Raw genomic sequence first — 27990 nt, 5'->3', positions numbered from 1 at the left:
TGATTGCTTGAAGACACACACAAGTTGTACTGACTGTAGCAAAGGGTCTCAGATTGCCATCTTGGCTAACTCAGGATAAATTCTTCCAGCGTGACATTATAAAAGTGTGTCTGTATGCATGCGTAAGGGAGAAAGCAAGAGAGTTCCTGTTTATATCTTGCATATGGGAAGTCACAGTGGCTGACTCCCCTAATTTAATAAGTATTCTTGTTGCCTGATGTCAGCTGTGTGTCTGCAGCCAAAATTGAATCTGCAGGAGTATGCGGCTGGTGAGCTCATACAAAAACTATGTAGGGACATTTATATTGGAGTGGTGGCCATATTGCCAATAAAAGGGTAGTGTTCCGACTATAACCTTGTTGATTCTCAAAGTGAAACTAAAATGACAGGTCTATGGATGGACAATAGCACCAGCCATAAACGGTGACTATATCTGTAACAGGTTGCTGTTGCGCTGCAATTCAAGGAACCCTGCAAAGCTCATCCAGTGGCCCATGCCATCTTTTTCACCCACCACCAAGCCGACAGGTTAGAAATTACATCATAAACCTGTCTCCATCACAGGTTATGAAAGGTGGTGGCAGCCCCTCTACAGGTGCCCGAGATATAGAATATCACATCATCTAATTTTGCTTCAGGTTTTCATACATATTCTCCAAATACAGAGCTACATACCTTTGACTACTCATCATTTCCTTGACAAATGCCAATGTATGCTGAAGTAGCTTTTAAGTGTGATGGGAGTACCCTTACAAGAGAAAATTGTACAGATGGTCAACTGTTGCTGCAGTGCTGATATTTCCATGCAAATGACCTCCATTGTTATTTTCCACCAGCACGAGCTTATTTTGAAACTGAGCTGGGGAAAAAAAGTGGTAAAAAAACACGTCATGGGGGATGTGATCAGGAAAGTATTAGCTAGTAGATAAGAGAGACTTAATGTACACATGTGCACACCAGTCCCCACCGGTTACTATGATTATTCAAAAGACCTCTCCCTTCCCTCTTCATTTGTTTTAATGTCAGCTCTGGTCCAATAAAGAAATTAGAGCGTGGAAAGAATGGATGCTTGCGGAACCAGTCAGTACCTTTTATCTCATGGTTTGCCCATTTTGCAACCAAAATTTTAAATAACATTGCAGTTGGATTGTGACAGTTTCAAGTCATTTTGCACTTAAAGCACTTTTCTCCTCACTTGCACCAGCTTTGTAGTTTCTAAGTTAGATATGGTGCAGCTGAGATGATTGTTGACAACTCTACCCTGAAGTGAACAGCAGCACTGGTTGCTTATGTTGTGTTCTCTCTGCATTTTTTGTGTGAGTCGTCATCTGACTGTGCAACTCTGAATACTTACGGGGGGGCCCTTCAGGCAATTCAGCTAGGTCTGGATGGAATGCATGTAAACTTGACAACTCACAGACTAATTCAAAAGCATGTGTAAGTTGGCATTTCCAAAGCCGGGATAAGGTATTGGATGAAATCTATTTTTAGAAATACGTAACAAAATGGTTTGTAAATACTGTCAGCATTTCCCATTTATAAAGCACACAGGTTCATCAGGTTTACACATTATTATTTATTTCTTTTTTTCCATTTAAAATATAGCACTGAAGTTCTTAACACATATAAATATCCCTACAATTTATTACCATGCTATCCAGGCATCATTACTTAAAGTGCCTAATATTGAAAACATTTCCTCCTCCCGCCGCCGCCGAGTGCCTTTTAAAAAGTTTCACTTGCTGATATTGACCCTACTTCCCCTACCACAGAGTGGTGTGAAAACAATTCTTTTACAAGATATTCTTCAGACGCATCCTCTGAGCAATATACAGAAAATAGATTAAATGTTTTTTCTTCTTCCTTATGCCCCCACATCGCCCCCACCTGAGTGTTTACAGTGTCCCAAGCTGCTATGTTTATTAAAAACCAATTGGTGCAAAGCTCCTGAAATGCATGCAAGTTAAATTTCACTTAACACACACTTTAACTTAAACAGTCCGAGGACTTTAATTTTTCCCGTGGCTATGGTTCAGTCACGTTTTCAGGTCTATTTGTTTCTTTGGCAAGACTGGCGGCTACTTCTTCCTTAGATCCAGGTTGATTCACTTCTACTTTGATTTGCTCCTTGGCATTCTCATCACTTGCCTCCTTGGGAAGGTTTGCCATCGTAGGATCAACATCTATTTTCCCCTGTGACAGTTGATTATTCTCAGGCAAAGGTGGCTGATGTCCGTCCCCTTCAACGGGCTCCGGGACATCATCTGCTTTCTGTTCTAGTCTTTCCAATATATTCTGAACTTTTCTTACACCGTCTCTCCTGACCTGCCGGACGTCCGCACGGCCTTCAGGGTCCACAGAGTCCAAAGCTAGCAGCAATTTGGTCAAATCTTCTTCTATCATTAGGTATTTTTTGTCATTCTGCTTGCCTTGAAAGGAATCGACAGCCTGCTCCAGGGCCTGCGCTCTGTGCAGAATGGCTTCAACTTTCAAGACTCCGGGATGCTTCTGAAGCTCTTCTGCAGTCTTCTGTGGTTCAGGCTCTTGTGGGATTGGTTTTTCTTCGACAGGTGCAGCTTTAGGGGGGCAAGGAACTTTTTTATCCACATTTTCTGCTGCGGGAGGAGGTTTTTGTGAAGTTGGCTTAGCATCTGTATCTGTATGACTAACTTGAATGGGGATGAATGCAGCAGGGATTTCCGTTCCAGAGGAGCCAGTCTTCTTTTCAAATTTGTTATCAGGTGGTAGAGTTGGTGGCGATGCTTGTGTTGGCACTTGTGTTGCCACTTGGGGCTGCGAGGCCTGAAGAATGAGAACATTTGGTGGTAAACAGGAACCAAGAAAACAAGTAATGGGTTTTCAGCCTTAAATACAATGACAGAACTGAATTCAGCATTTCCGGATGTATGACATTTAAATGTTCAGTCATAGGTTGTATGTGTCTCTATACATATGAGTCTACATTCAACGTGTCCCATTTTTTTAAATACTGACAAATCCCCCCAAAATAGACCACAGCCTGTATCTATGGATACAAAAGTTTTGAAGAAAAAGAACAGAACATGAATACAGTGGTACCTCAGGTTACATACGCTTCAGGTTACACACAGCGCTAACCCAGAAATGGTGCTTCAGGTTAAGAACTTTGCTTCAGGATAAGAACAGAAATAAGGCTCCGGCGGCGCGGCAGCAGCAGGAGGCCCCATTAGCTAAAGTGGTGCTTCAGGTTAAGAACAGTTTCAGGTTAAGTACGGACCTCCGGAACGAATTAAGTACTTAACCTGAGGTACCACTGTAGACAGGAACGGGGGAGAAAATTGTGGATTTTTGTTTCGTTTTTTAAGGTGTGAAGGACAAATGTATGTATGTATGTATGTATATGAGAATCTAATAGTGAGGAACAAAATATGCCTTATTCAAAGCAATATTTTGAAACCCCCCACTTGAATTCAAGTTGTGGCTGTAACCGCAAGTTAAGAAGTGACAGTGCATTCTACACGTGCTCCCAGTTCTTCCTTTCCAGCCTTAATCTGACCCTTCACTTTATAATTAGGTGTTTTTTGAATTTGGAGGCTGCTTCTTTTGCCACACAAGGACACAAAAAGGTATCAGATTCAAAAAGTGCCAAGTTCTACCAATGGTTGGAAAAAGAAGGATCAGGAGCATGCTTAAGGGTTTGGAACTACAGCGTAACCTGTCCAGTGCCTGATGTCAAATAGTGTCTGGTGGTGGGGGTGGTTTGTGCCAAACAGGCCCATGACCTGGAGGCTCCTCAGCACTGCTCTACAGCAGGCATACACAAACTTAGCCCTTCAGATGTTTTGGGACTACAATTCTCATCATCCCTGACCACTGGTCCTGTTAGCTAGGGATGATGGGAATTGTAGTCCCAAAACATCTGGAGGGCCAAGTTTGCCTATGCATGCCCTACAGGGTAAAAAGTTCAAAGGCTAGTTAACTGAATTGTAGATAAAACCAATGAACACTCAGTAAAATGTCGTTAACAGTAAGACTCTAGGAGGTTCCTTCAACTGAGGGGAAATGGTTGCACAATACGGTGTGTACTATAATTTATGGACCCCTCCTCTCACAACTAACAGGATCTGGATAAGGAAACTATGTTAAACAGACAAAAGTTAAGATTATGGTTATAGCAAAGCCCAGATAGTTTCATTAAAAAAATTTTTAAAAATGGGAGCTATAATTTTTCATCTGCTACGAATACATTAGCTGATTAGTTGTGTCAATGAATGGATATTGGCTTTTAGATTACCTTGCAAATTTCTAGCATGAGTAATGCAATCCAAATATAATCAGCAGAATAAATAGTAATGGAAATCAAAGAGGGAAGAGTATAAGCTCACCACACCTACCTGAGGTCTACCTGACTGTATTCTTATGGAAGTCGGAGACTGGATTCTGCCTGGTGAACTTTCACGACTGGCTGAACCTCTCTGTGACACCCTGATTGGTGACTGAGCCCGTTGTGGCCTCTGATCCAGATCATCAACCTGAATTTTGCCATAAACCGGTTGGTGAGGTTGGTAATCACTTTGCTGAGCTGGATAATGTGTCTTCTGTGTTTGATGGTGGACTTGTAATGGTTGCCTTGGAAAATTCCCCTCATGAATAACAGGGATAGGAATATATCCACGAGGGAGCTGGTGGCTTCCTGAACTGGGCCTGCCTGGTGACTGAGGGGAAAGGGTTGGTGACTCAGAAGGTGCAGGTGATGGTGACTGCTGGAGAAAAAACAAACCAAAATTGTTATTCATATTATACTATCATATTAGCCATAAGTTTGTTTTCCAAAAAAAGAGGTTACTGGATCTATGATATTGCAGTGGTAGTAGTTATATGGCATAGAGACTAGGCAGTTTTAAACACTAGACTAGGCACTCCACAATGCCTGGAACAATAGGTTGAAGCATGCTTGGCAGCATATTTTAATTTGAAGAAAGCTCCCTCTAGACGTTTTCCCTTGCCCCAGTCTGGATGCTGGAGAAATGTGAAAACTAAATTAATTCCTTCCTTTAAATTGTTCTGTTAATTATAAATGGAAATTAATTTAAGAAAATTGAAATCTTGGAGCTGTAAAACTCATGAGTCACAGTTAGCAAAACAAATGTGAGATTGATTTAACAAGCAGCAATCGGACTCAGCAGACTCCACTGCTTTAAGGAAATGCAGAGTGAAATTCTGTTGCTTTGAAGCATGCGCCAAACAGAGTGGCTGAGGGGGCCTATCAAGAGTGGTCACATATACAAAGCTATACGGCTCTGGATATACTGCACAAGCCTAAACCAGCACCTCTAATTTATGGTTATGTTATTGTGGTCAACTAAACGCAAAACAAAACAAAATATTATGTATGGGTATCATATTAGATACAATAAAATATCAGAAGGATTTAAACCTGAAGTATTTTGAGTGGCTTTGTACACTCTTGTGCAAAAAACTGAGGGCAGCATAAAATTATAAAAGGGGTCCTTTTCCTGTGCTGTCTTTTGCTGGCTGGGTGAAGGCGCCATCAATGTATCGCTGGCTTGTGCTGCAGCCAGAGTCAGATGCAGTGTTGGCATAGCATTGTCTATACCTTTCAAACAGTATGTTGCATTATGACTCCCTCCTGCATTTTACCAGTAGAACAACAACAACAAAACACCACTTTCTGGTTTTAAATTTAGTCAAATGTAACGAAAAGGAGATTAAAGCTTTGTAGTGATGGGCAACTGTGCAGACAAACCCCAATTTGTTATTTCTTTATAGTTTTAAATAGAAATCATGTGTAAACATGCACAACTGAAAATCCCTTATAGTCTTATTTCAGGTTTATGTTTTACTTTCCTGCAGGAGAAGCTTTAAACTTAACGCAACAGATACAGTCTCACCTTTACTCTCACAGATTTGCACTGCTTGGTCCAACTTCGTGAATGCAAGCATGCCTATAGCTTCACTTTATGGAGCTCAAAGTGGTTCAGAGCTTACATACCAAGCAATTTAATCATATGTGAAATTCAGCTTGCAAATGATCTTCCTTTTCAATAGTATCTAGTTCTCTCTGGAAACAAGTAATCAAATGAATAGGTATTGCAATAAAATGCATCTCCTTCTAAACTGATCAGTATGCAAGAAAATAATGCCTTGAATGTTTATATGTATGACATTTCTTTTATATACATGATGCGGGGGGGGGGGGGAGGGACAAGATCTGTTGACTACCACAGCATATATGTAAAGTACACATACAAAATTAGTAATATTTGGGAGTAAAGGAAGAAAAGCCAATTAAGTGTCAGCTATAACTCAACTCCACACTATAACTGAAATCCTAAACCATGCAAATATTCTAATGCAAAACATACCACAGCAATTCTGTCAACTTACCTCGGATCTATGTGAGAGGGGTACTTGGACTGGTGCAGCTGTTGTTGTCTGTCCACAAGGTTTATCTGTTTGGGCAGCTTCTGCAAATCCCCTAGCTGGGGACTGTGAACGGACGAAGTTTCTTCTTAGAGGTGACGGGGCCCGTGCTGTGGGAGGAATGGTTTCTGCCTTGGCTCGCATGCTAGGCTGATAGCCAGGATAGTGCTGCTGTCTGTTCTCCGCACCTTCATGTATGACTGGAATGGGGATGTAACCAGCACGAAGCTTTGGGTATCCCATGTTTCCGTCTCTGACTTGGGACTGGTTTGGACTATTTTGAGATGGGCCATTTGCTGATGATTGGTTTTCCTAGGCAAACAAACAGATCACACGGTACAGATTTAGGAGTTGGGATTTATACAGTTCAGAACAAGCTGTTAATAAGCAGTGTTGATCTACACACCAGAACGTTTCTTGTATGCCCACGGGAACTCCTTTGCCTAGTTGCATTCTAACATGAAAAGGCATCTATAACTGCTAATACAATTATAAGAACTCCAGGGAATCAAGTTGGTACTAAGACAAAATATATTTCGGTCTCTCGAAAAGCTATCCTGATAGTTCAGGTATTTTCAAACATGCATTGCAATTAACACAGGTACTATCAACAGCATGTTGTAAAGTTTTTTTGTTTGTTTGTTAACTATGTTTTTATTCTATTGCCTTGTTTATTAAGTTGCCTTTAATTTATTAAGACATTACATTAACCACTGAAATATCTTAATGCAGGTTTTTGGGGGGTGGGGAGGGTGGGAGAGATATTTTAAAAGATATCAAATTTATAGCCTAATCCTGTACCTTCCAGTGGCTGATACAGAGCATGGAAAGAGTTGTGCTGGGAAACTACCACAACATGCTGCATGAGACATGCAGCGGAGAACTTGACACATTCACCCCATGTACCTTTTTGCTAGCTGGTGAAAGGCAGCAGTAGTATTAGAACCTGTGGGTCCATAGTACAGGCTGCAGCTCAGTGACAAGGCATGTGCTTTCCATGCAACAGGTTCCAGATTCAATCCCTAGCATCTCTGGGAAGAGCTGGGAAAGACTCTTACAAGAAACAAGGGAAAGCTGCTACCAGTCAGGTCACAGACAGTACTGAGTTAGATGGACCAATAATTTGATTTAGCATAAACGTTCCTGGAATAAATGCCAGGGTTCTCCCTGATCTCTCTGCCACATTCCCATCTCTTTTGAACACAGCATGTGCACAACATTAGCAACTCTTCCCTGTTCTGAAACAGCAGTTCTTGCACCTACTGCTGATTAAACACAAGAGACCAGAGCATGCTGGCATAATATGAAGGGGTCAACAATGCCACTCTGCAGGTTGAGGGTTTAGATTCTCTTGGGCAAGTGAGACAAGGAAAGCCAAACATTCCTTTCCAGTTTCAAGCTAGGGAGGCTCAGAAGCACAGCGCAACTACTAGGAAGACCTGTCACACCCAGCACCAAAACATGTCTCAGCCTTTCCCTCTGGCTCTGGAAAGGAAGCCTAGAGACTGCTGCAGCAGCAAAATGGTACACCGCTCAGCTCCAAGTTCAGAGCTGATGAAGGCTGCGGGAATCATCTCTGCAGTTACTCTGTGCTTTGGAAGGGGGTAATCTCTGCCTCCTCCTTTCCAGCTCTGAACTTGGAGAGAGAGGGGCAGGAGATTGCCCCAGATTTCATGCAGAGGCACAGTGCAAGGTCAGGGATAAGGAGAGGGCCAAGGTCTTGGCAACCATCATTTTAGGCTTGGCAACTAAGGCCAGCCAAAACTGTAGATCCCTTGGAACAGGTTTCCTGCTCTGTCAGGGCTGGAGTCTCTAAGTCCAATCCCATGATCCACACAGCATGGGTAGCAGCATGTAGAAGGGATTGTACAGAACAGAAGAGGTAGGGTTACCATTTATTAGGCCAACTTCTATAGTGATTTTCATGAATGCAAGATTCAGTTACATAAACACTCTTCAGGCATTTCACAAAGGGTTTTGTAGAAGGGAACATAAGCTTTGGTTTCAAAGCAATTGGCCCTAGACAAGAAGGCAATTGTCCACATTGGATGATGTGCTGTGATTTCATGGACTGTTCACAAATGTTCTGTTGGCAAAAACTCAGCCAGCGGAGCACAGCAGGGCAGCATAACTCACAGTGGCTTCTTAATGCACATGTCACTGAGGGGGAGGGGGAGGTGTCAGGGACTTCAGCGCAGTGTGGGCACAGCAGCAATTCTGATGCTACTGCAACTGTGCCCACACCATGCTAACCTGCCCACCACCTCTCAGTTATTGCCAGCGACCTCCACACTGGGAAGCCAGGTGAGCAATTCCACCCCTCTAGCCACTACTGCTTAAGAGTGAATCAGGCCACACCTAGCGTACTGTGTCCAGTTCTGGGCACCCCAATTTAAGGAGGATACTGGCAAGCTGTGCAAGATGATAAAAAGGTCTGGAAACCAAACCTTGTGAGGATACTGTAGTTGAGATTCTTGCATTGCAGGGGGTTGAACTAGAGAACCCTCAGGGTCACTTCCAACATCTTTCTAGGATTCCCAGAAACTGTGCGCCGAGATAGAAGCCAGAAACAAGGGATCTAGAATACTAAACGCTGTGAAGCTAAGTCAGAAGGAGTCTGGAAAGCAGGCCCTGATCAGATGACCCCTGTGGATGCTATTACAGCTGCTTTCCAGGTTTTCTTAAAGTGAAAATACTTAGGATTTGCAAATGCTTGGAGTGTGTGCACACACATGTGTGTGTATGTATTAATTTGCAAATACTTGTTTCAATAAATTGAAGCCAGAGTTGTAACAATCATTTGTACTAAAGGGTCAGTTTTTAATTCTTGTAAACCAAGGGGCAAGTTTGCATCAAATGCTTAATCTTCTGGACATCTGAAAAACGCAGTTTCATTTAAACCCTGTAAAGGTTTCTGTGTCATCCCTGGTAAGTGTCCTCATCGTGTATTTACAAATAATGGCTGACAACACCATTCCTTCTCCACCACAAAATTGGTAGCAGCACAGAAATATTCAAAACGCGTAAGTTAACAGGGAACAATGCAGAGACGTTGCCGGTATTGTTCTTTTTATTGCTATTTAAAGAATGTTATTGATGGTGGATACAGATGGATATACTGAATATCAAGCAAGGGTTTATCAGCTGCAATAATGTGAGAGTGAAAGTGTGGGGGAAAGGCGAAAGGAAGTACAAGTAGGAAGATCAAACGAAAAACCATTCAGAGAGAATGGAAGATAAAAGCTTGGAGTATGCTTGTAATGCGATACTAAGACACTACACAGGATGGAAATGGAACTTTGTACAAGAAATCCCCCCGGACCTCTAATGAAGCTCTTCCTGCAGTGGTCTTTCTATTTTGGGCTCACATTCTAGATGAATCTCCAAGTGTGAGATCAGATAACAAGTACTGCTGTTGCACACGGGGTAGATATCATTAAATAAGGGACAAACTACACGTGTCTTGCAGGGTCTCCCCACCACCCACCCCAGGTTCTTATATCAGAAATATACTGGAAGGAAAGCAACCAGATGGCAAGTAGCTGTGAAGATAACGTGGAGGAAGGTTCACAGCCCTTCAGTTATATATTTGTGCTTTAAATTGCATTTTTACTTCATTTTACGCATAACTGGAGCAGGCCTGAATGTATAGAGAGAAGTCTACCCCAAGCACACAGAGTCTGAGCCTATCTGAAGGCTTCTAGAAAACGAGATTGATAAACTGCATATATTAATTCCAGAAAATGAGAATAAATTAGGAAAAGAGACATATGAGTGGATAGTTACTACCCACAAAAATTATCCCTCTTCCTGCTCACACAGACCTATATTTATCAGTGCATTGAAAGTTTGACAAGTGGAAGTGTCAGCTCTCTTTCAGCCAATAAGACTTCCTGTGTTTATCATATCTGGAAGCAATTCTTATTTGCCATCAGTTATCAGGCAAGAGCTATTCACCTATTTGACCTTCAAGGGCTAATTGTTTTGCAATAAAAAAAGAAAAATTGTGTTACCAAAGTATTTATCATACTGAAATATTTTACGATACAGTGGTACCTTGGGTTACAGATGCTTCAGGTTACAGACTCCGCTAACCCAGAAATAGTACCTCGGGTTAAGAACTTTGCTTCAGGATGAGAACAGAAATCATGCGGCGGCAGTGCAGCAGCAGCAGCAGGAGGAGGAGGAGGCCCCATTAGCTAAAGTGGTGCTTCAGGTTAAGAACAGTTTCAGGTTAAGAACGGACCTCCAGAAGGAATTAAGTTCTTAACCCGAGGTACCACTGTATTTAATCTTACAATGTAGGTGTTCCACACTCTTCCCTATACATGCGGAGAATGAGGTTGAGAAACAATGACTTTCCCCAATCTCCTTCAGCAAACCTGATTAACTCAGGTTGCAATCCTATATTGCAGGGTTTCTCAAACTTATGAGGTCCATGACCCCTTAATGAGCTTATAAAGGTGTCATCAACCCCAACCTGAATTCATAGGAATGTATCTGAAACAATGTAAATAAATATCAATATATAATCCACATTAATTAACCGTCATTCACCACTACTAGGAATCATAAGATGTAAAAATAAGCATGTTATTAAATACAGAGGTTCCTCAGTGCCAAGAGAAATGCACTCTGTACCTACCCATACTATGTATTACCAAAAATGGTTATTTATATACCATTTCTTTCTCAACATGTCTCAAAATATCAGTAATTTTTATGGAATGTTTTGATTTGGGTCCTTATCCTGTTCCCTTTCTGAAATGGAATCAAATAGGTTAAGCTTTGTCATGTATAATATCCAATATTCTTTAGAACCAGTCATTTCATTTTCTTTGCTGTTTTAACTCTTACTACATAATTTAATTATAACTGCATTTTTTGTGGTTTGCATTTACTATACAGTCCACATGTTCATTTCTGAAACAAGAGGTAGTACAGAGAAATAAAAGCAATATGCAGTTATTTCTCCATAGCTTTTGCTATGATCGTCTAATAGGCTTGGAAAAGTTTTCTTAAGATCTCAGAGAGGTGTACAAACTAGGAAAACCAGAATGTTCTATATTCTTATTTGCTTATTGGTCTTGTATTGTATTATTATTGTTTCTGCATTGCATTGAATTTTGTTTTTGTTTCTTACCCATGCTGCTAGTCTAAGTGAGCAAAAAAGCAGAAAACTAATGTTCATTTCATAAAATCTATATACTGCTTGATTGCAGAAAACCCTCAAAGCAGTTTAATATTAACAACAAAGTTGACATGAACTTGAAATATGCCTAGTTCCAGAGAAGCACAGTTAGTAAAGGGGAGGGAATGAAACTTGTTCTGCAAAGGAGAGACCCTCGTTCCTTGCAAGTGGAAGGGGTCTGAGAGTCACAATCTGCAATTCAGAGAGAAGAGTTCTTTCACATGGAGAGAAGCTTCCTAATTCTGAGCTGCTTGTAGCAGCCTTTCTGTCCAAACCTGGCCTTAGATGCACCTTCATTCTGCTGTCCATGTTGCGGGAGGAGGAATTAAAATATATTTTGGGATTTTCTGGTGAAAGTCTCAGTCTACTGAAATTGTGGGGAAGAGAAGGAAGAAGGGACATTTTAAGTTATCATACCGTGGGCTTATCACAAAAAACTGGATTTTTGTGTTCTTTCAGTACCAGGCAAAGATCTTTTTATTTTCCCTGGACTTTCAGGCACAACTGTAGCCTCCAGTGATTGTTTTCATCTGGGTTTTCAGTTCTTGATACCATTTATGTACTGTATATTTATAATTACTGCATCTGCTTTACTTGTATTCTAATTATTATGCAAATCTCCCTGGGATTTTTTACCTAAGAGTAAGGGTCTAAAACTAGATCTGCTAAAGCCAAGTGATCTAGAATGAATATGAATAGCCCAAGCATCTTATCTCTGCTTTGATTCACCAGTGCACTGAAGGGAGCGAGATTCTTAAATTACTAGGCACATGAGTGAGGAATGCAGACACACCTTAAACATTAGGAAGAACTTCCTGACAGTAAGAGCTGTTCGACAGTGGAATTTGCTGCCAAGGAGTGTGGTGGAGTCTCCTTCTTTGGAGGTCTTTAAGCAGAGGCTTGACAACCATATGTCAGGAGTGCTCTGATGGTGTTTCCTGCTTGGCAGGGGGTTGGACTCGATGACCCTTGTGGTCTCTTCCAACTCTATGATTCTATGATTCTATGAATTCCCTAAGTACTGAGGTTAAGTACCAGCTACACTTACAATACACTAAGAAGCATTATATGATATCCAATCAACGGCTTTACACAAATCACTCTGTAGGGCATTACATGACCGGGCATGCTTTGACCAGAAAGACAACTGCTACAGCAACATAAAAGAAGATATAAACCCAGTTCAAGGCTTTGCCTCCAACCCATGGAGGAACAAGGCTGTGCATGCTTGCCCTGCCTCCATTGCACCTGCCCGCTTCATCCCTAACCTTCACATTTTTGAGCAGAACTCATTTTCATTCACTTAGAATACTCAATGTGAATGGAAGCCTTGGCCACATAAGGTTTCCATTCCCATGCATAATTCTAAGCATGTTTGGCTGAACCAGTGAAGGCTTCCCCTTCCAACCTTCCTGCTTCAAGAATCAAGAAGAAGAATGAAGGCCAGGGATGGAGCCAACAGGTCAAGGACACTGAAGGTGGGGTCAATGCATACAGCCTGCTTCTCCCTCCATAAGTGTTCTGAAAGTGTGCATAGGCTACACAGTAAGGTTTGGGAAATGGTAGGCCTGCAGGCTCAAGCCAGCCCCTCCTCCTTGTTCGGAGGTGCAGGATAGAGGGGTGTGCGAAGATAATTATGTTCCTTGTATATTTTTCTTCCTCTCTCGACTTTCAAAACCACCGTGGGCTTTATTAGCCTTGCACTCTTCTGTCTCCCTCCCATTTGTTTTTCCTGAACTGAAACAGGCGGGAAAAGAAAAAAGGTAGAAAAACAGAACTGAGCACATGGAAGATATATCTCTCTCTTTTTCTCATGCCCTTTTGATAACTACCCGCAAACACACAAATACCACTTTTGCTTTTCCAAGCTGGCAGGGAGATTGGCCATATACAAAGGCAAGAAGGAGACAGAAGAGTGCATTTCATGGAGGTCTCTACGCCACCTTCTCTTGTGTGTGTGACTCTTACCCACTGCCCTTCCTCGCTATAACACATAGGGAGAAGGAGGGGTCAGAGGTCATTGTTACCAGCAGGCCACTTGTGGAAGGAGCTTGCTCCCACTCAGCAGAGAGGCCTGCTGGAAATATTAATTATAAACCAGGGAAGAGACAGCCAAATCGTGCTAGAAGATTTACTTGAGGGGAATTACAAGAACTGTTTTGTCTAAAGGATATGGCTACTATTGAGAGGTTACCAAAAGGATAAATGAAGGAGAAGCAGTCAGCACAAAATTTTGCAACTGGGAAAGAAAAATGCTCTGCTGCTACATCCTTCATATGACTTCCCAGGAAGAAGGCACAGTCAGAAAGCATCTCAGCCATACTGACTTCCACACCATACATTGAAAGCACATGGAACATTGGGAAACAATAGTTCATTAAGGTTGCTGGGACTACAGTTCCCAAGATCCTTAAGAGGAAGCAGTGTGCTTTAAAAATATAGTGTGGATGTGACCTAAGCCAGACCCTTCAACAACAACAACAACAACAACAACAACAACATAATAGGTAAAGACAACAATATTTACACACCTGCAGTTTGTTCAGGTTAGAGAATGCTTTTATTTCCTCAAGAGGATTTGGCAAGCATTTCTCCACAGCAGAGTGGAAGTTAGTTCTACTGGTGAAACAAATCTTGCTCAGTTTTCATGCATTCCTTATGTAGGCTAATGCTCTTATGATCTAGCTGTATCTTGAAATTTACAAGGAAGAAGAAGAGGAGGAGGAGGAGGAGGAGGAGGAGGAGGAGGAGGAGGAGTTTGGATTTGATATCCCGCTTTATCACTACCCGAAGGAGTCTCAAAGCGGCTAACGTTCTCCTTCCCCTTCCTCCCTCACAACAAACACTCTGTGAGGTGAGTGGGGCTGAGAGACTTCAGAGAAGTGTGACTGGCCCAAGGTCACCCAGCAGCTGCATGTGGAGGAGCGGAGACACGAACCTGGTTCACCAGATTACAATTCTACTACTCTTAACCACTACACCACTCTGGCTCTAGTGTAGAAAAGCTGCAATAGATGCAATGGTATGAGACTGTCATGATTTTTCATTTGAGAGCAAGTGCAAGAGGAAGAAGAGCTATGTTTACTCAAAAATATGTAACACAATCTTAATTTGAGGGTGTACCTACAGTAGCCTCTTTTGCAGGTCTTCATGATCTGTTTTGTCCAAGTTTGCTGGTGCTCTTAGTGCATTTTCCGTTTACACTAGAACTATGAGCTGCATTTAACACAGCACAACCCTGTGCACATTTAAAAAGATGCAAGTTCCCCTTTGTCTAATGGAGCTTATTCCTAGGTGACTGTGCAAGGGATTGTGGCTCAAGTCAGTTAACAGTGTATGACAGGTGGTGGGGCAATTGCCAGCATGAGTAGAATTATGGTAAAACTTTATAATGCAGCACTGTCAAGAACAGAATGAGTGCATGCTATTCAGTACAAGCTATTCAGATAGAAATTTGACCTGAAAACATACAGCTAGCACAAACATACCTCTAAAGTTGTAATATTTCTGATCCCTCTCTTCCCAGCCTCTGGACCCATTTTGATTCCACCCCATTGCCTCATGTGCTAAACATGTGCATTTTTCTGGCTAGTATTTTGTCTATATAAACAAATGGGTCAGAGCAAAAGAGGATAATCGCATTGAACTATCAGGTGATCCAGAAGCAGGAATAAAGATGGAATCACCACCTGCTTCCTTCTACCATCCTCTCACAAAGACAGTAGCTAATCGCCTCAATTAAACTTGGGTTTGGTGGTGGTGAGGTTTGCTTTTGGTCTCTTTCGTCCTTGCCAGGTTACTATGCTCTCATTTATCATAGTTATATAGAAGCACTTTACACCGATAGAACTTTAAACACCTAACAGACTATTATTTCCATTTCATTTACCTAATATGATCAAGACACTTCTGGTCTCCTGAGTCCTAATACAATATAACCACCTATTTTGCAAGCAGATGTGTGCTTGATTTCTATTGTCTCAATCCTCACGTTTTAGTGCTGGCATATACAAGATCCAGGGTTCATTAGTGTTTGCCAAGAATACTTCCAAAAAGCCAAGCTGACTCATTTTTCAATTAGTTCATATTTATTATCTCTGTTGATTCATCATGTAGTGTATTTATGCACCTGCCTACTTTTGATATCTTAATCAATTTTATATCATGATTTATACTTAATGCTAATTAAGTGGGCTTTGTAGTTGTTTCCTGAAGCAGTGTCTGGTAAACATGCCGGCAAGAAAAGAAAGTACCTGAGGCAATTCAGAACCTGCATGAATCTAGTGATAGTTTTCTTTCTTGGTTTTTAATAATAGAAAATAAAGTATTTGCCTGTGTATCAAGATGGGCCTTCATTGGCAACAATGCCCTAGCTTCCTTAGAGCATACAAAACCATTCACCCTACATGCCTATAAATGGATGCTAGGCTCAGGCTCCATCAGAAGGTGATGAAATAAATGCTGCATAAATTGAACTTGCATCATCGCTTCATCTCACCAGACTAAAAGCAAGCAGTACAAAGAGCTTTTCCTTGGAGAAGAGGAAGACAGAGTTTCCAGCAAGTTATTTGCTACAGCACGAATGTGCCTCAGAGGCAGAGCAGTGAACCTGTACATGATTTTAATGCTCAGTGGGCCAAAATAAGGACACTGCAATGCCACAATGCAAAATAAACACACAGAAATGTAGGCAAACCTATGTAGATTTCCAAGTGTAAATCATAGGTCCACAAGAGTTGCTAAATGGAAGGGGGATCAGGGTCCTTCACTGCTGGCTTAAGCTGGAGACAGAATTATTACGGAAGAGGGGTAGAAGAAGAATAGGTAGCTTAGAAGCTGGGCAGGAGCACTATTTCATAAGTGAAAGGAAATGTGGTAGAAAAGCATTTGTTAAAAATCAGGAGGCTCATCTTATAATATTTATATAATTAGACAGTATTATATACCAAGAAAACATTCTGTTTATCAGTTGGTTGTACCAACCCTCTTCAGCCTACAGACAGACGGTTTAAGCTCTCCTTAATGATGACCTAAAAGTAACATGGACAGGTACAGTATAGCTAACACTCATATTTGTCCCAAGCATGAAGCTGGTATATAAACAGAAATGGGGACAAGTGTGGCATGCTTTAAAGCTCAAAAGGCAGGACCTCAAGGGAGTAAAAAGTCAAATAATGATTTGGAAGATGTGCCATTTGCTCCCTAGGAGTGTTCACCGAGATGGCAAGCTGGGAGCCACTTCCTTGCTCATTCAAATATGCATACATGTGTATGTGCGTGCATACACGCAAACACACACACTTGCCATTTAAAAATGCTTCCCATAGGCATCTGGTTGGCCACTATGTGAACTGGAAGCTGGGCGAGATGGCCCATTGGTCAGATCCATCAGTAAAAATGTATTATTTTACTTGGTCGGCTCTACTGGGTCAGTAAATTTGACCCAAAAGAAAAACGGCTCAACAAAATCTCTTTCCTATCTTGTTTCAGACTTAAACACTCAAGATGGCAAGTGAGGAGGTTATATATTTCAAAATTAGTCATGAAGCAATCTAGAATGAAGTAGCATCTTATTATGTACATACAGTCTGTCTGTCTAACTAACTTTGGCCCTAACAGCAGCCATGTTTGGAAGATCTGAGGCCACTTTACTGGCATGTGAAATTACTCCTAGCTCTGCTATTTTAAAGCATGAAATCACAATGCCAATCAAGGTTACCAGTTGCAAACAACATAATTTGAATGTGTGCAACATACTGGCAAATTCCAAAAACTATATTAGGCCATAGTCATATCTTTGGCTTATACTAATGCCTACTCTGTTGACAAATTAACAGCACATTTAAATAATAATAATCAAGCCTAGGGAGAAAACCCTTATTTTTATTTTAGCTGGCATATTTACCAACTTTCCTCTCCTATGAAACATTATTTGCCAGTCAGTGCTTCAAATCCTGCAATCATTTTTGCTACTTCTAAAAAATGTATAAATATTTATTCTAACCTGGTAAGAAGAAAAATACTTTTAACTACCACTTGTTTATCTACCATGAAACCAATCATAAGCTACATAAGCAAATTCCATTAAAATCAGTGGGATATAATAAGATTTCAAGTGTTCTTATGATTGTATACTACTACTGCATTAGTACAGTAGTAGTATTCCTAACACTGCAAATGCTACTTTTATTTATAGCTCACGTACAGCAACATTTCCCATTATTGCAAGAGAGTAAAAAGCATCTTATAACTACTGAAGCATTTTTAAAATAAAAATTTCACTCGACGTTTCCTAACATTTTGGTCTATAACTGAAACACTGTTTTTAGAGAAATAGCAAAACCACTTTAAAAACCACCAACTATTTCTGTTCACAAGGCTTTATTTTTTCAGTGCAAAAATATCCAAGTTGGCCTAGTACACTGCTAGTCTAATTAAAGTGCTAGTCTAATTAAACTGATATGGCTATGCACTTTGGATATCATCCACGATCTAGCATCTTGGCTTCTTAAATCATAGTATGGGAATCAAGTTTCTCCTTCCTGTTTTCCAATTGTGTACCCCTGCAAAAGCAAAGGGACCTTTCCATCTGTAATATTAAATGCATATAGCACACTCAAAGAGGGCTGAGAATCTCAACACACGAAAGATTTATTCACACATTTCATAAAGCTATGGAAAGGCTGCTCAAATGGCCATCCTACTACGGCAATGGATGGCTGCACGAAGCTTTTGGAACATGTAGAAGGAGCTTATGAGGTGGATCACCCTATTATTATGAAGAGTCTCCATGCCAGCACTAACTGCTGACAGGAATGTGCAGTGCTGCCATGGAGATTCTTCACATGCTAGGGTCAACCCAGGTGGTTAGCTGTTCCTACACATTTCAGACGCCACCTGGGGCGGCGGCTGTGCAGCAACATTTTCAACCAGCTTTTACATGGCAGCAGTTCATTGGCCCCCAGTAAATGATACTTCAGTAGGCGAGAAATGCTGTACACCATGTCTCCACTTGTTACACAGTTTAATTTGACATAAGTATGTTTAATCCCCATCATGGAAAGAAGAATATTTTGTTTCCTTTCCAAGCAATATATTTTGAGTTCTCAGCTGCAACCCATTAACAGTGAATGATTATGATATTAATCAATCTGAAATTCACAAAATAAAAAAGAGGTATTAGACATTCATGGCCATCCAGGGTTTTACAGTTTTTGGGTGGAACCTGACTATGCTGATTCCGTGTACCCAATTCCTGCATGACATACTGCAGGATGAGAGAAATCTTATTGGCTGCACAAAGACCTAAACCACTTTCTTTTGGAAGGTACCGATTACCCAAAAGGTGCAAAGCACCAAATCTTTTGGGTACAAAATTCCTAGGTGGAAATGGCTCTTTTTGTTTCCAGCTTCAAACTAACCTGTATTTAGTGTCATGCGATATATCTGAATGAGAAAATCCATAGATTATTTTTCATCTACGTGCTAAAATCTTGGCTTGTATTTAAGAACTTCAAAATTCCATCATTACGTATACTGTATTAAGTTCAAACTTATGCAGTCTGTCTCCATGTTAAATCAGTTTGTTTCAACAGGCTGTGCCTCACTGACTGATTCATGCACGGTGAATCAAAATTGTAGGGTATTTTCTAATGAGGCAGAGCCCTGAAATTGGATCCAAATGTAGTCCAAGACATTCTGCTGCTTTGGCTGGGGGTGGGGGGAGAGAACAGTTGTACATCACTCTTCTCAATTTGTATGCCCTTATGTATAAGATACTTCCAGTCAATTATAATATTTTGGGGGGGGGGGATGAAGAATATAATTTTTTTACGTCCATAATAAATCAGGATTGATTTATCTTGTGCAGATTATGTGTACTTCTCATTTTTATTTATCCTTCTATTTACAATGCATTTGTAGAAATGGAGAAATTTTTGAAGAAAAATACAGTAGCGGAAATATATCTGCTTCTCATCACTGCTTTCAGACCACTAGAAGGCTGAAATCTGATGCATACATAGTACTCGTCTCCTCCTAGAAAAAAGGAAAACTGTACCCCAGCATGAGCAAGATCATTTCAGGCCATTTAGAAAGCTGAAATTTGTTGTGCACGATATAGCCCATTACTAGGAACAATTGTATAGGCAATATTTTTATATCTATCCATCAAAATAGGATATAATCAACAATTAGGCCAGGATACAAGCACAGAACAAGCTGCTGGCCTATGATTTGGGAGAGGAGGTCCTTTCAACAAGAACTGGAATTGTGCATCTATGAATGCAAAATATAAACTTCAAATACTAGTATGAGATAATCTTAAAAAGTGACAAGGCAGATTTTTGCAGTTAGCACTAGTTTCCTTTAAAAAAATAACCATGTAGGGTTGATGAAATTGTACCACATATATATTCAGTATTCATTTATAAGGAGTGTGTCTACTAAAACCATTCCTCTGTGCCATGAGGAATTCTAACTCCCCTCCCTAACTTTAAACATATTTGTAAACCACGCAAAGAAATTAGTTATATGGATGGTATACAAATGTAATAAATGAATACAATGAAACTTTACCTGAAGCTGAATATAAGTTAACTAAGGAAGGTTTTCCTTCACTCTAGTGTCAGTTGGTTATGTATATATACCTCCCCTCGCCCAGGGCATTTACAAAGTGGGGTTATCAGCTATAGCTCTATCTGGAGAGGTTCAACCTGACCACAAGAATCCATGCCCTGGTCCAGGATTGAGTACTTTTAACTCGCTCTACATGGAGCTGCTTTTAAAGATTGCTGCTGCTAAAATCCTGAGGGGTGCTTGACAGTGAGCTTTCAGGCCCGATTTAAGGTGCTGGTTTTAATCATTAATATCCTAAACAGTTTGGTTCCAAGCTATTTGAGGGATGAGATGCACACATATTGTCCCTCCTTCCTTGCCTGCCACCTAAATTGGTGAGGTTGTCATGTACAATAGGGCTTTTTGTGGTGGTCCCATGTGCAGAGCTCGTCTGAGGCCCGGGGCAGGAGTCCCCAGTTGGCTAGGAGGCCCAGGGCATTTCTGACACAACAGCATAAGTCTGGCAGGTTCCTAGCAGGAGCCCTGCGCTGGCTTAGCCCTCCAAGGCCCAGGGCAAGTACCCCCTCCTCGCATGCACCTGGTTCCATGTCTCTGGAACTTCATACATGTTGACATTTGGAAGTCCAGCACACTCCACTCTTTTTGAAAAGCTGAGAAGACCTCTGTTTCTTGTGACTTTTAGTTAGGCAATGTTATTCAGCTATGGGGACCTTTTTCAAATTTTTAAATGAACTAATTATATAATTTGTTATTTGAATTGTTCTTCAAAGAGAGCTGTTTTACTCTGGTTTAGCCTTCAAGGATATAATATTTTTAATCAAAAAGGCTGTTATAAATGTTTGCTTTAAAAATCCCAATTAATTTAAAAGAAACTACAGTAATTGTAAAATGGTTTGAGTGTTAGTTTTCACTTTAATGTGGCTGTTAGTTTTAAGCCCTCACATCACTGGCACTGCACAACTTTTTAATAGTAAAGCTGGAAGCTGCTTCCAGAACATCAAGAACTCTCTCTGACAGCTGAAGCAATGAAGTTTTCAGGACAAAAGCCAAGTACATTGTTCAGTAGAGATCACTCAAATCTATTTGACTGGCACTTTGGAGCTTTGCTCCGGCATGCTCAACAAGATCCCCAAAACTAAGCAAGTTGTACTTCTGACTATTGTGAATATGACTTCTTCAAGAGGTATGACACATACCAATGTATGCCAATCACTGTTTTACTCTCTAAAACAAGCATATGAAAAAAGAACCCTGCATGTGAATAGGAGGAAAACCCAGCAATTGTTTCCACTATGGTATTAACTTTCTAGTTCAGACAAGTCATTTGGTCATTGCATAACCAACAGATTAATGGCAATGGAACAAAAACATTGCTTTTTTACATAATCTTACACATCTCAGGATGAATACGACAGAACCTCAGAGAGGAAAGTTTTGGTTTTTCTAAAGTGCATCCTTCTGCGACTGTCAGGACATGTCTCTGTCTACTGATACCACCAGATTTGGGAATCTTTCCATGATCAAGCCTTTTTTAAAATAAATAATTATAAAGGAAAAGAAAAGTGGGAGAGGGGAAAAAAAGGAAATCCCCTATACAAGGGATTTTAAAAGAACTGCTGTTCAGTAATTGAGGCGCACACCCCAGCGAAGTAAATCCAAAGTTTTTACAGGCCGAGTTAGCCAACTTTAAATAAACACTGCGAGGACCGAGGTATCAAATGATTTAACGCACAAAAAAAGGACTGCAGTGCGTCAGAGACAAAAGCCAACTCCTGGCCTCACTGCATTGCCATCTACTGGGGGGGGGGGGAGAGAGAGAGGACAGGCTTTTCCTGGCACTGCCCCCACCCGCATTGCATTGCTCACGGAGCCTCGGGGAAGCGCGCCGCCGCTGTCCTTCAAGCGGTGCCATCCGGAGTTGCAGCTGAGCAAGGCTCCCCGGCGTCCTTCAGTTGCCTGCGGCTCCCCGGCCGGTCTCACCCCCCTCCCGCCCCACCAACTCCCAATTCCACCGCCAAGAGCGAGCTGAGGGCCCCGAACAACATTCTTCCTGAGTCACCACAGCAGAACGAGACACACAGTCACGCACACAACGCAGGCCGCCCTGCGCCACGTTCCGTGGAAAGGAAGGACTCCCCCCCCCCCCAATAAACGCCCCAGTCTGAGACCAAGAAGCGCCCCCTCTCCCGGTGTCTGAGAGAGGCGTCCCACTCCCACCCCCACCACACAGAAGCCACCTATACGCCAACCAGGACGGTTCTGCCAAGTCCTAAGGAGTGTCCCCCACCCTCTCCAAGAAAAAAACTCGAGGCGCCAAAGGTCTCGCGCGCAACCCCCTTCTCCACGCGCGCGCCCTTCGCCCCTCAGGTTTAACTCCGATAAAGTCGAGAGGGAGCCCCCTACCCTGAATGGGGGGGTGCGCCTCTCCCTCTCCGCCCGCCCCCCCCTCGCCAAACTCTTCCCAAGTTCCCGTGCGCAAAAAGAAGAAAAGAGAACCGGGCGGCACCTTGGGCAGCGGGTCCCCCCTGAGTCTCGGGTCGTTCCAAGTGGTGGTGCGGCTGTTGTGATCCACGAAGAAAGGCCAGCCGGTCTGCGGGTCCACCTTCACCTCCCAGCCCGGAGGCAGGGGCTCCCGCTCGCCCGCGCCGGCCTCCAGGTGGACCATGGCGGGGGGCTGAGCGGCCGCGCTCATGCTGCTGCTGCTGCGCGCCGGACGGAGAGCGAGCGCGAAAGAGACGGGAAGCGCCGGAGAGCGAGCGAGGAGCAGCGCAGGCGCCCGCTGGGCCACGCGCTGGAGAGTCAAGCGAGGCGGCCCCGGCCGGCTGGGCACCTTTATCGCTCGATGGCGAGGAGGGAGGGGACACCGAAGGGGGTGGAAGTGTCTGGAAATAGCCGCTCCGAGCCAAACAGGAGGAGGAGGAGGAGGAGAGACGCAGGGCAGCTGCCCCGCTGGAAACTTCTGGGCGCCTCTCGCGCCTTCGGGTAGCCGGGCCGAGAGCTCCTCCTGGAGTCGCTCTCCCTCGCTGCTGCTGCTGCTGTCATTGCGCTATTCCTCGCCAAGGCGAGCGGCCGGCTTCGCTCCGCCTGCTGGGCGGCGGTTTCGGGCGACGCTCGCTTGAGCATGCTGATTCATTTAATTGGGCTCCTTCCGAGGTTGGAAGCAGGTCGTCCAACGCATTGCGCGCGCGCGCCCCTCGTAGGGTTGAACTCCCCAGTTGCTTCAGTGATCGGGAGTAACTAACCACGCGTTTGTTCCTGAACAGGCACGGAAAGGCTGCCCCCTTGCTGTGCTTTATGAACACATCCTGAAAGGTATGGCAGGGTGGCCAAAAGATCCTAACGCGCAACAAGTGCGCTCCTACTTTTATGCTGCAATGCCAATCACATTTTCTTAAGGTATCCGCTTCAAGCGCCAGACCTTTCAGTTCTTATTCTGTGGCGCTTTCAGGGCGCACGTTTATTTACAGTTGTTGCCTCTCGATCATCCTCGGGGCAGCCTGGGAGGTAAGTCGCTGAGCACGGGTCTTACCCAGCAAGGCAATGTTTATGTTCCTGCATTGCGAAAAGTTCATAAATCCATGTCACGCAGCACACTCCATACTGCCTGGCCCAGATTTTGGGCGAGGAGCCATGATGGCTCTGACTCAGGAAAACAGCTGCAGCTCTTTAGTGAAGACCATGCCTTTCCTGTCTGCTTTAGTGAGAAAGCACGCTTGATTCCATCTCTAGAACAAACAAGCTACTTTCCCTCCCACACCCCAAGACTAGCTAGCAATATGAGAATGCTGACATCATAAATCCAATTAACTAATGGTAGTGGTTTCCCATTAGAACCACAGGATGTTCGTTTCCAGGCAACCTTGGCCCTACATTCTAGACCAGGGATAAATAGAACAATTAGTTTCCATAACATTTTACATAATCGCACATAGTGACAATGAACTTCAGAAAGTACAATAAATACCTCGGATTGTTTACCTGGCCAGATACATTGAAGAGATGTAGAAACCCTGCAGTCTGGCTGTACAACAAAGGAATTTGGGAGGCGGAGAAAGATCACATCTGAAAGTGAAAAATAATGATGAGCTTCACAACTTGGCATGGTCAGCTGCAAACTCAAGAGAACAAATAAATGTTGACTAGCTGTATAGCAGAGGCTGGGAATGTTTTTCAGCCCAAGAACTCAAGGGCCTCATTCAACCTAGTTAAGATCAGCACCGGACTCAGAAACGAACTGGCAAGCAGTGCAGCTGGAGGAATAGAGGTTATATGTTTGCCATGCTTTACAGTGCTTTACAGCAACCCCATGAGAAACATGCTACAGTAATCTAATATGGGTGCAATTAAGGCATGATCACTAATCATTCAAGCTACTTCTTCTAAAAGAAGCATAATGTTTTAATACATAGTGAAGCCAAGAAGTTGTAAAATGGGTTAGGGAAAATGAAGCAGGGAGCTGGGCAAGATGCTGGCCGAAGCTAGGAGAAAAAGGGATTGCTGGTCTGTAAGGAAAGGAGGAAAATAGGGCCACTTGCTTTAGAAAGTAAAGTGGAGGTTGTCAGAGGAAGAAGGCTGAGGTAGTGATTTTGTGGAGCTTTGGAAACTGTTTAGGGCAAGAATTAACAACTGGAAGACTGCGGCGTGGCCAGAGAATGACTCGAGAGTACTTTTTCTGCAAAGGAGCAGTAGTTGGTGGCACTGGGTTACGAGGAAGGGGGAATCTAAGATTTTGAGATGTCACAGCCAAGAAGAAAAGAAGAGAAAAACGGGACCTGGCCAGGCTTGAAACCAGAAGAAAGGTGAAGAGAAGAGAAAAGAAAGTAAGGCTTCTGCCAATAGAGGAGGGCTTAATAGCTACCTGTCCTTATCATGTGATGCTGGGAATGAGAAATTGGGCTTAAAAATTAAATACAAAGACTACTACTCCAGTCTGATTGGGGTGTTATAAGCAGTGCTTTTTCTGGGGGTACTCGTGTACGCAGTACCAGCAGCCCCCCCCCCAATGTTAAAAGTATGGCATTGTAACAACTTCATGGTGAGTACTGTACTGACACACTTTTTCTTAAAAAGAAGCAGCGACACTGATTATAAGTGTTCCAGTACTGCTGGTCAGGAGGATTTTTTCCTGAATGTCTGATAAGAGGCTTTTCAAAATGTATCTTCATTCTGCCAGCCAGGGTTGGTTTGTTTGGGTAGTGGGAGGTTTTTATTTACCAGTATTTGTTGCTTTTTCTGGCAGGTGCCTCAGGGCACTGAAACTTCTTGATTAGGTATTGTGGGGAAGCGAAGGAGTGACATTTTAGGTGATCATACCCTGGCTTAACACCTCCAGAATGAGTTTTATGCGGTTTTGTTTACATTTATATTTGCAAATGAGAGGGTGGCAAAGAGATACAGTGAAAAGAGGCAGACGTTTATGCAATGGATTTCTTGCACCTCAGCTTGCTGCACTATTGCCATAGTTATACATTATAGTATTGAAATTTTAGTGGCTGATACCCATTCCTAAGTAGATAACTCCTTACAAGAGGTTATGTGGCTATCACTAATCAAAAGTATATTGTTTCTACCAGAGCTTTCCAAACTTTTTATGTTGGTGACACACTTTTTAAACATGCATCATTTTGCGACATAGTAATTCAGTTTTACTAGCAAACCAGAGGTTAAGCCAGGCATAGGCAAACTCCGGCCCTCCAGATGGGACTACAATTCCCATCATCCCTGACCACTGGTCCTGTTAGCTAGGGATGATGGGAATTGTAGTCCCAAACATCTGGAGGGCTGGAGTTTGCCTATGCCTGGGTTAAGCTAACCCCTTTCCAGTCCCAGGAGGAGCATGGGGAGCATTCACATGACACACCTGCACACTAACGTGTCGCGACACAGTTTAGAAAGCTCTGGTTTATACAGTCTTCTGCTGGCAGGTTTGAAAGTCTCCTAATGATTGTATGGGATTTCTAGTTTATTTCTTATGGTATAATGATTTTGTAAGGGATAACCCTGGTCTTAAGAATTGGTGGAACTTGAGCCAGACTCCTACTGAACCTTCCAAGAAGAATAAGAATAATTTGGTGTTATGTAGGAGACCTTGTGGCTGAAACAAAAAATAATAACATTTATAGTCTTTTCATGAAATGTTTTTGTTACAGTCCATCTTTTTAAACTATTGTAGCATGCAACCACATGCCAATCTTTTGTTTAGAAGCCTACAAGTCATTCTTCTATAAGTTTTGTTTTACAGAGAGGTAGGTAAGGGATGCAATCCTTTACTCGAGTTCCTCCAGCTGAGATGCTTTAGGATTTGGCAGTTTTGCTATGCCAGTGGGGTGAAGATATACTACTGCAACGAAGCATTATTCATTACATGTGCTATATCCAAACTTGAGCTAAACTGGAGACTACAGTATAATAAATAACTCCATGGTCATCATATGTGCTGCATTGTATGTAAATTGTGTCTGTGTTTGTATTGGGCAATTTGTAAATAACAGAGATACTATGTGTATTTTTAAAAAATATCTCTGCAGCATTTGGTGAAATTCTAAGGGTTCTCCCTCCTTTGCAGTTCTACTGAGAATTTTAATTTAAAAAATGCTTGTATAAACTCAGCCATGGAAGTGGTGTTATTAAGCACATAATGGACCAGAGAAAATTGAGCATTCAGCTGTGAATTCCATCTCCATTGATTTTTTTAGTGCTTAATGTGCTGTTACTACAGCTGTCTTTTGATGTAAACAAGGCAATATAGTGTGGCAGTGTCTCTCTCTCTCTCCCCTCCATCATACTGTCAGTGCTTATTTCTCTCTCTCTCTCTCTCTCTCTCTCTCTCTCTCTCTACCTTAATCATCAAAAGAACTGACTATATTTCCAGCTTTTTTTCTTTTTAGATGCAAGGCGTACAGACAAGGAAAATGAAGAGAAGGAACAAGAAAATGCAAAAATACATCTGGTATAGTCACTTTGCACAGCAAGTAGAGCAGGCTTACGTTAGCCAGTTACTTGGTCACTTGCCATGAGTAAAAATTACCTTTGTGAGATCAGGCAGCAGAACCTTACAAAAGCTGGCTCATTTTAGCTACACATTACTGATGTAGGCACCGTATTTTTCGCTCTATAAGACGCACCAGACCATAAGACGCACCTAGTTTTTGGAGGAGGAAAACAAGAAAAAAAATTTTGGCTATCCCAAAAGCCAGAACAGCAAGAGGGATCGCTGCACAGCGAAAGCAGCAATCCCTCTTGCTGTTCTGGCTTCTGGGATAGCTGTGCAGCCTGCATTCACTCCATAAGACACACACACATTCCCCCTTACTTTTTAGGAGGAGAAAAGTGCGTCTTATAGAGCAAAAAATATGGTGCGTGTGGAGAGGCTGGCTAGTAACAATTCAAACACAATGAAGAGGCAGAGGCAATGAGGTTATTTGATTAAATATTGTCACAAACCTTTATTAAATATATACATAATTAAAGCTGTGGGTTATAAAAGGGGGATGGTGCCATTCCTTACTGTTTTCTTATCTGAGGAATGTGACCTGGCTGTCTATGCTGTGTGTAAGTGCGTGTTTTTGTGTCTGTCTGTGTTTCCTTCAAGTGCTGTGCCTATTAGCTGACCTTGTGAAGGATGATTATTTTTTATAGGAACAAAATACAGTTTGAGAGGTAGGAAAGCAAAACACGCCTACAAGCAACAGGAGAAGTGTGTTAATTTTCAGTAAAGCTGCACAAGAAATGCACATTTGTTTTGGCAAAAAGTGTTATGGTAAAGGTCCTTAGAATCCTAATCACTATACAATTTTGAA

At 42.2% G+C, this 27990-nt stretch overlaps 1 protein-coding gene across 3 annotated transcripts; it reads right to left on the bottom strand.

Annotated features, from left to right (window-relative positions):
• Positions 1-1556: 1556 nt before the first annotated feature.
• BAG3 (BAG cochaperone 3) lies at positions 1557-23685 on the bottom strand. 3 transcript variants are annotated; one of them, XM_083441185.1, is made up of 4 exons: positions 22698-23685; positions 6388-6735; positions 4374-4742; positions 1557-2802 (listed from the first exon to the last, which is right to left on the bottom strand). In XM_083441185.1, the coding sequence occupies exons 1-4, from the start codon at positions 22881-22883 to the stop codon at positions 2026-2028; spliced, it is 1680 nt and encodes a 559-aa protein (XP_083297311.1). In that variant the 5' UTR covers positions 22884-23685; the 3' UTR covers positions 1557-2025. The 3 variants fall into 3 exon arrangements, with proteins under 3 accessions (XP_083297311.1, XP_083297310.1, XP_083297312.1); XM_083441184.1 differs by having other exon boundaries at positions 1557-2786; positions 4370-4742; positions 22698-23653; XM_083441186.1 differs by having other exon boundaries at positions 4374-4739; positions 22698-23639.
• Positions 23686-27990: the final 4305 nt, after the last annotated feature.

This window comes from Podarcis tiliguerta (genome assembly GCF_965153285.1).
Source record: "Podarcis tiliguerta genome assembly, chromosome: 5".
Lineage (NCBI taxonomy): Eukaryota > Metazoa > Chordata > Lepidosauria > Squamata > Lacertidae > Podarcis > Podarcis tiliguerta.
The sequence above is the reverse complement of the archived record's forward strand: the minus strand, read 5'-3'. Positions and strand labels throughout refer to the sequence as shown.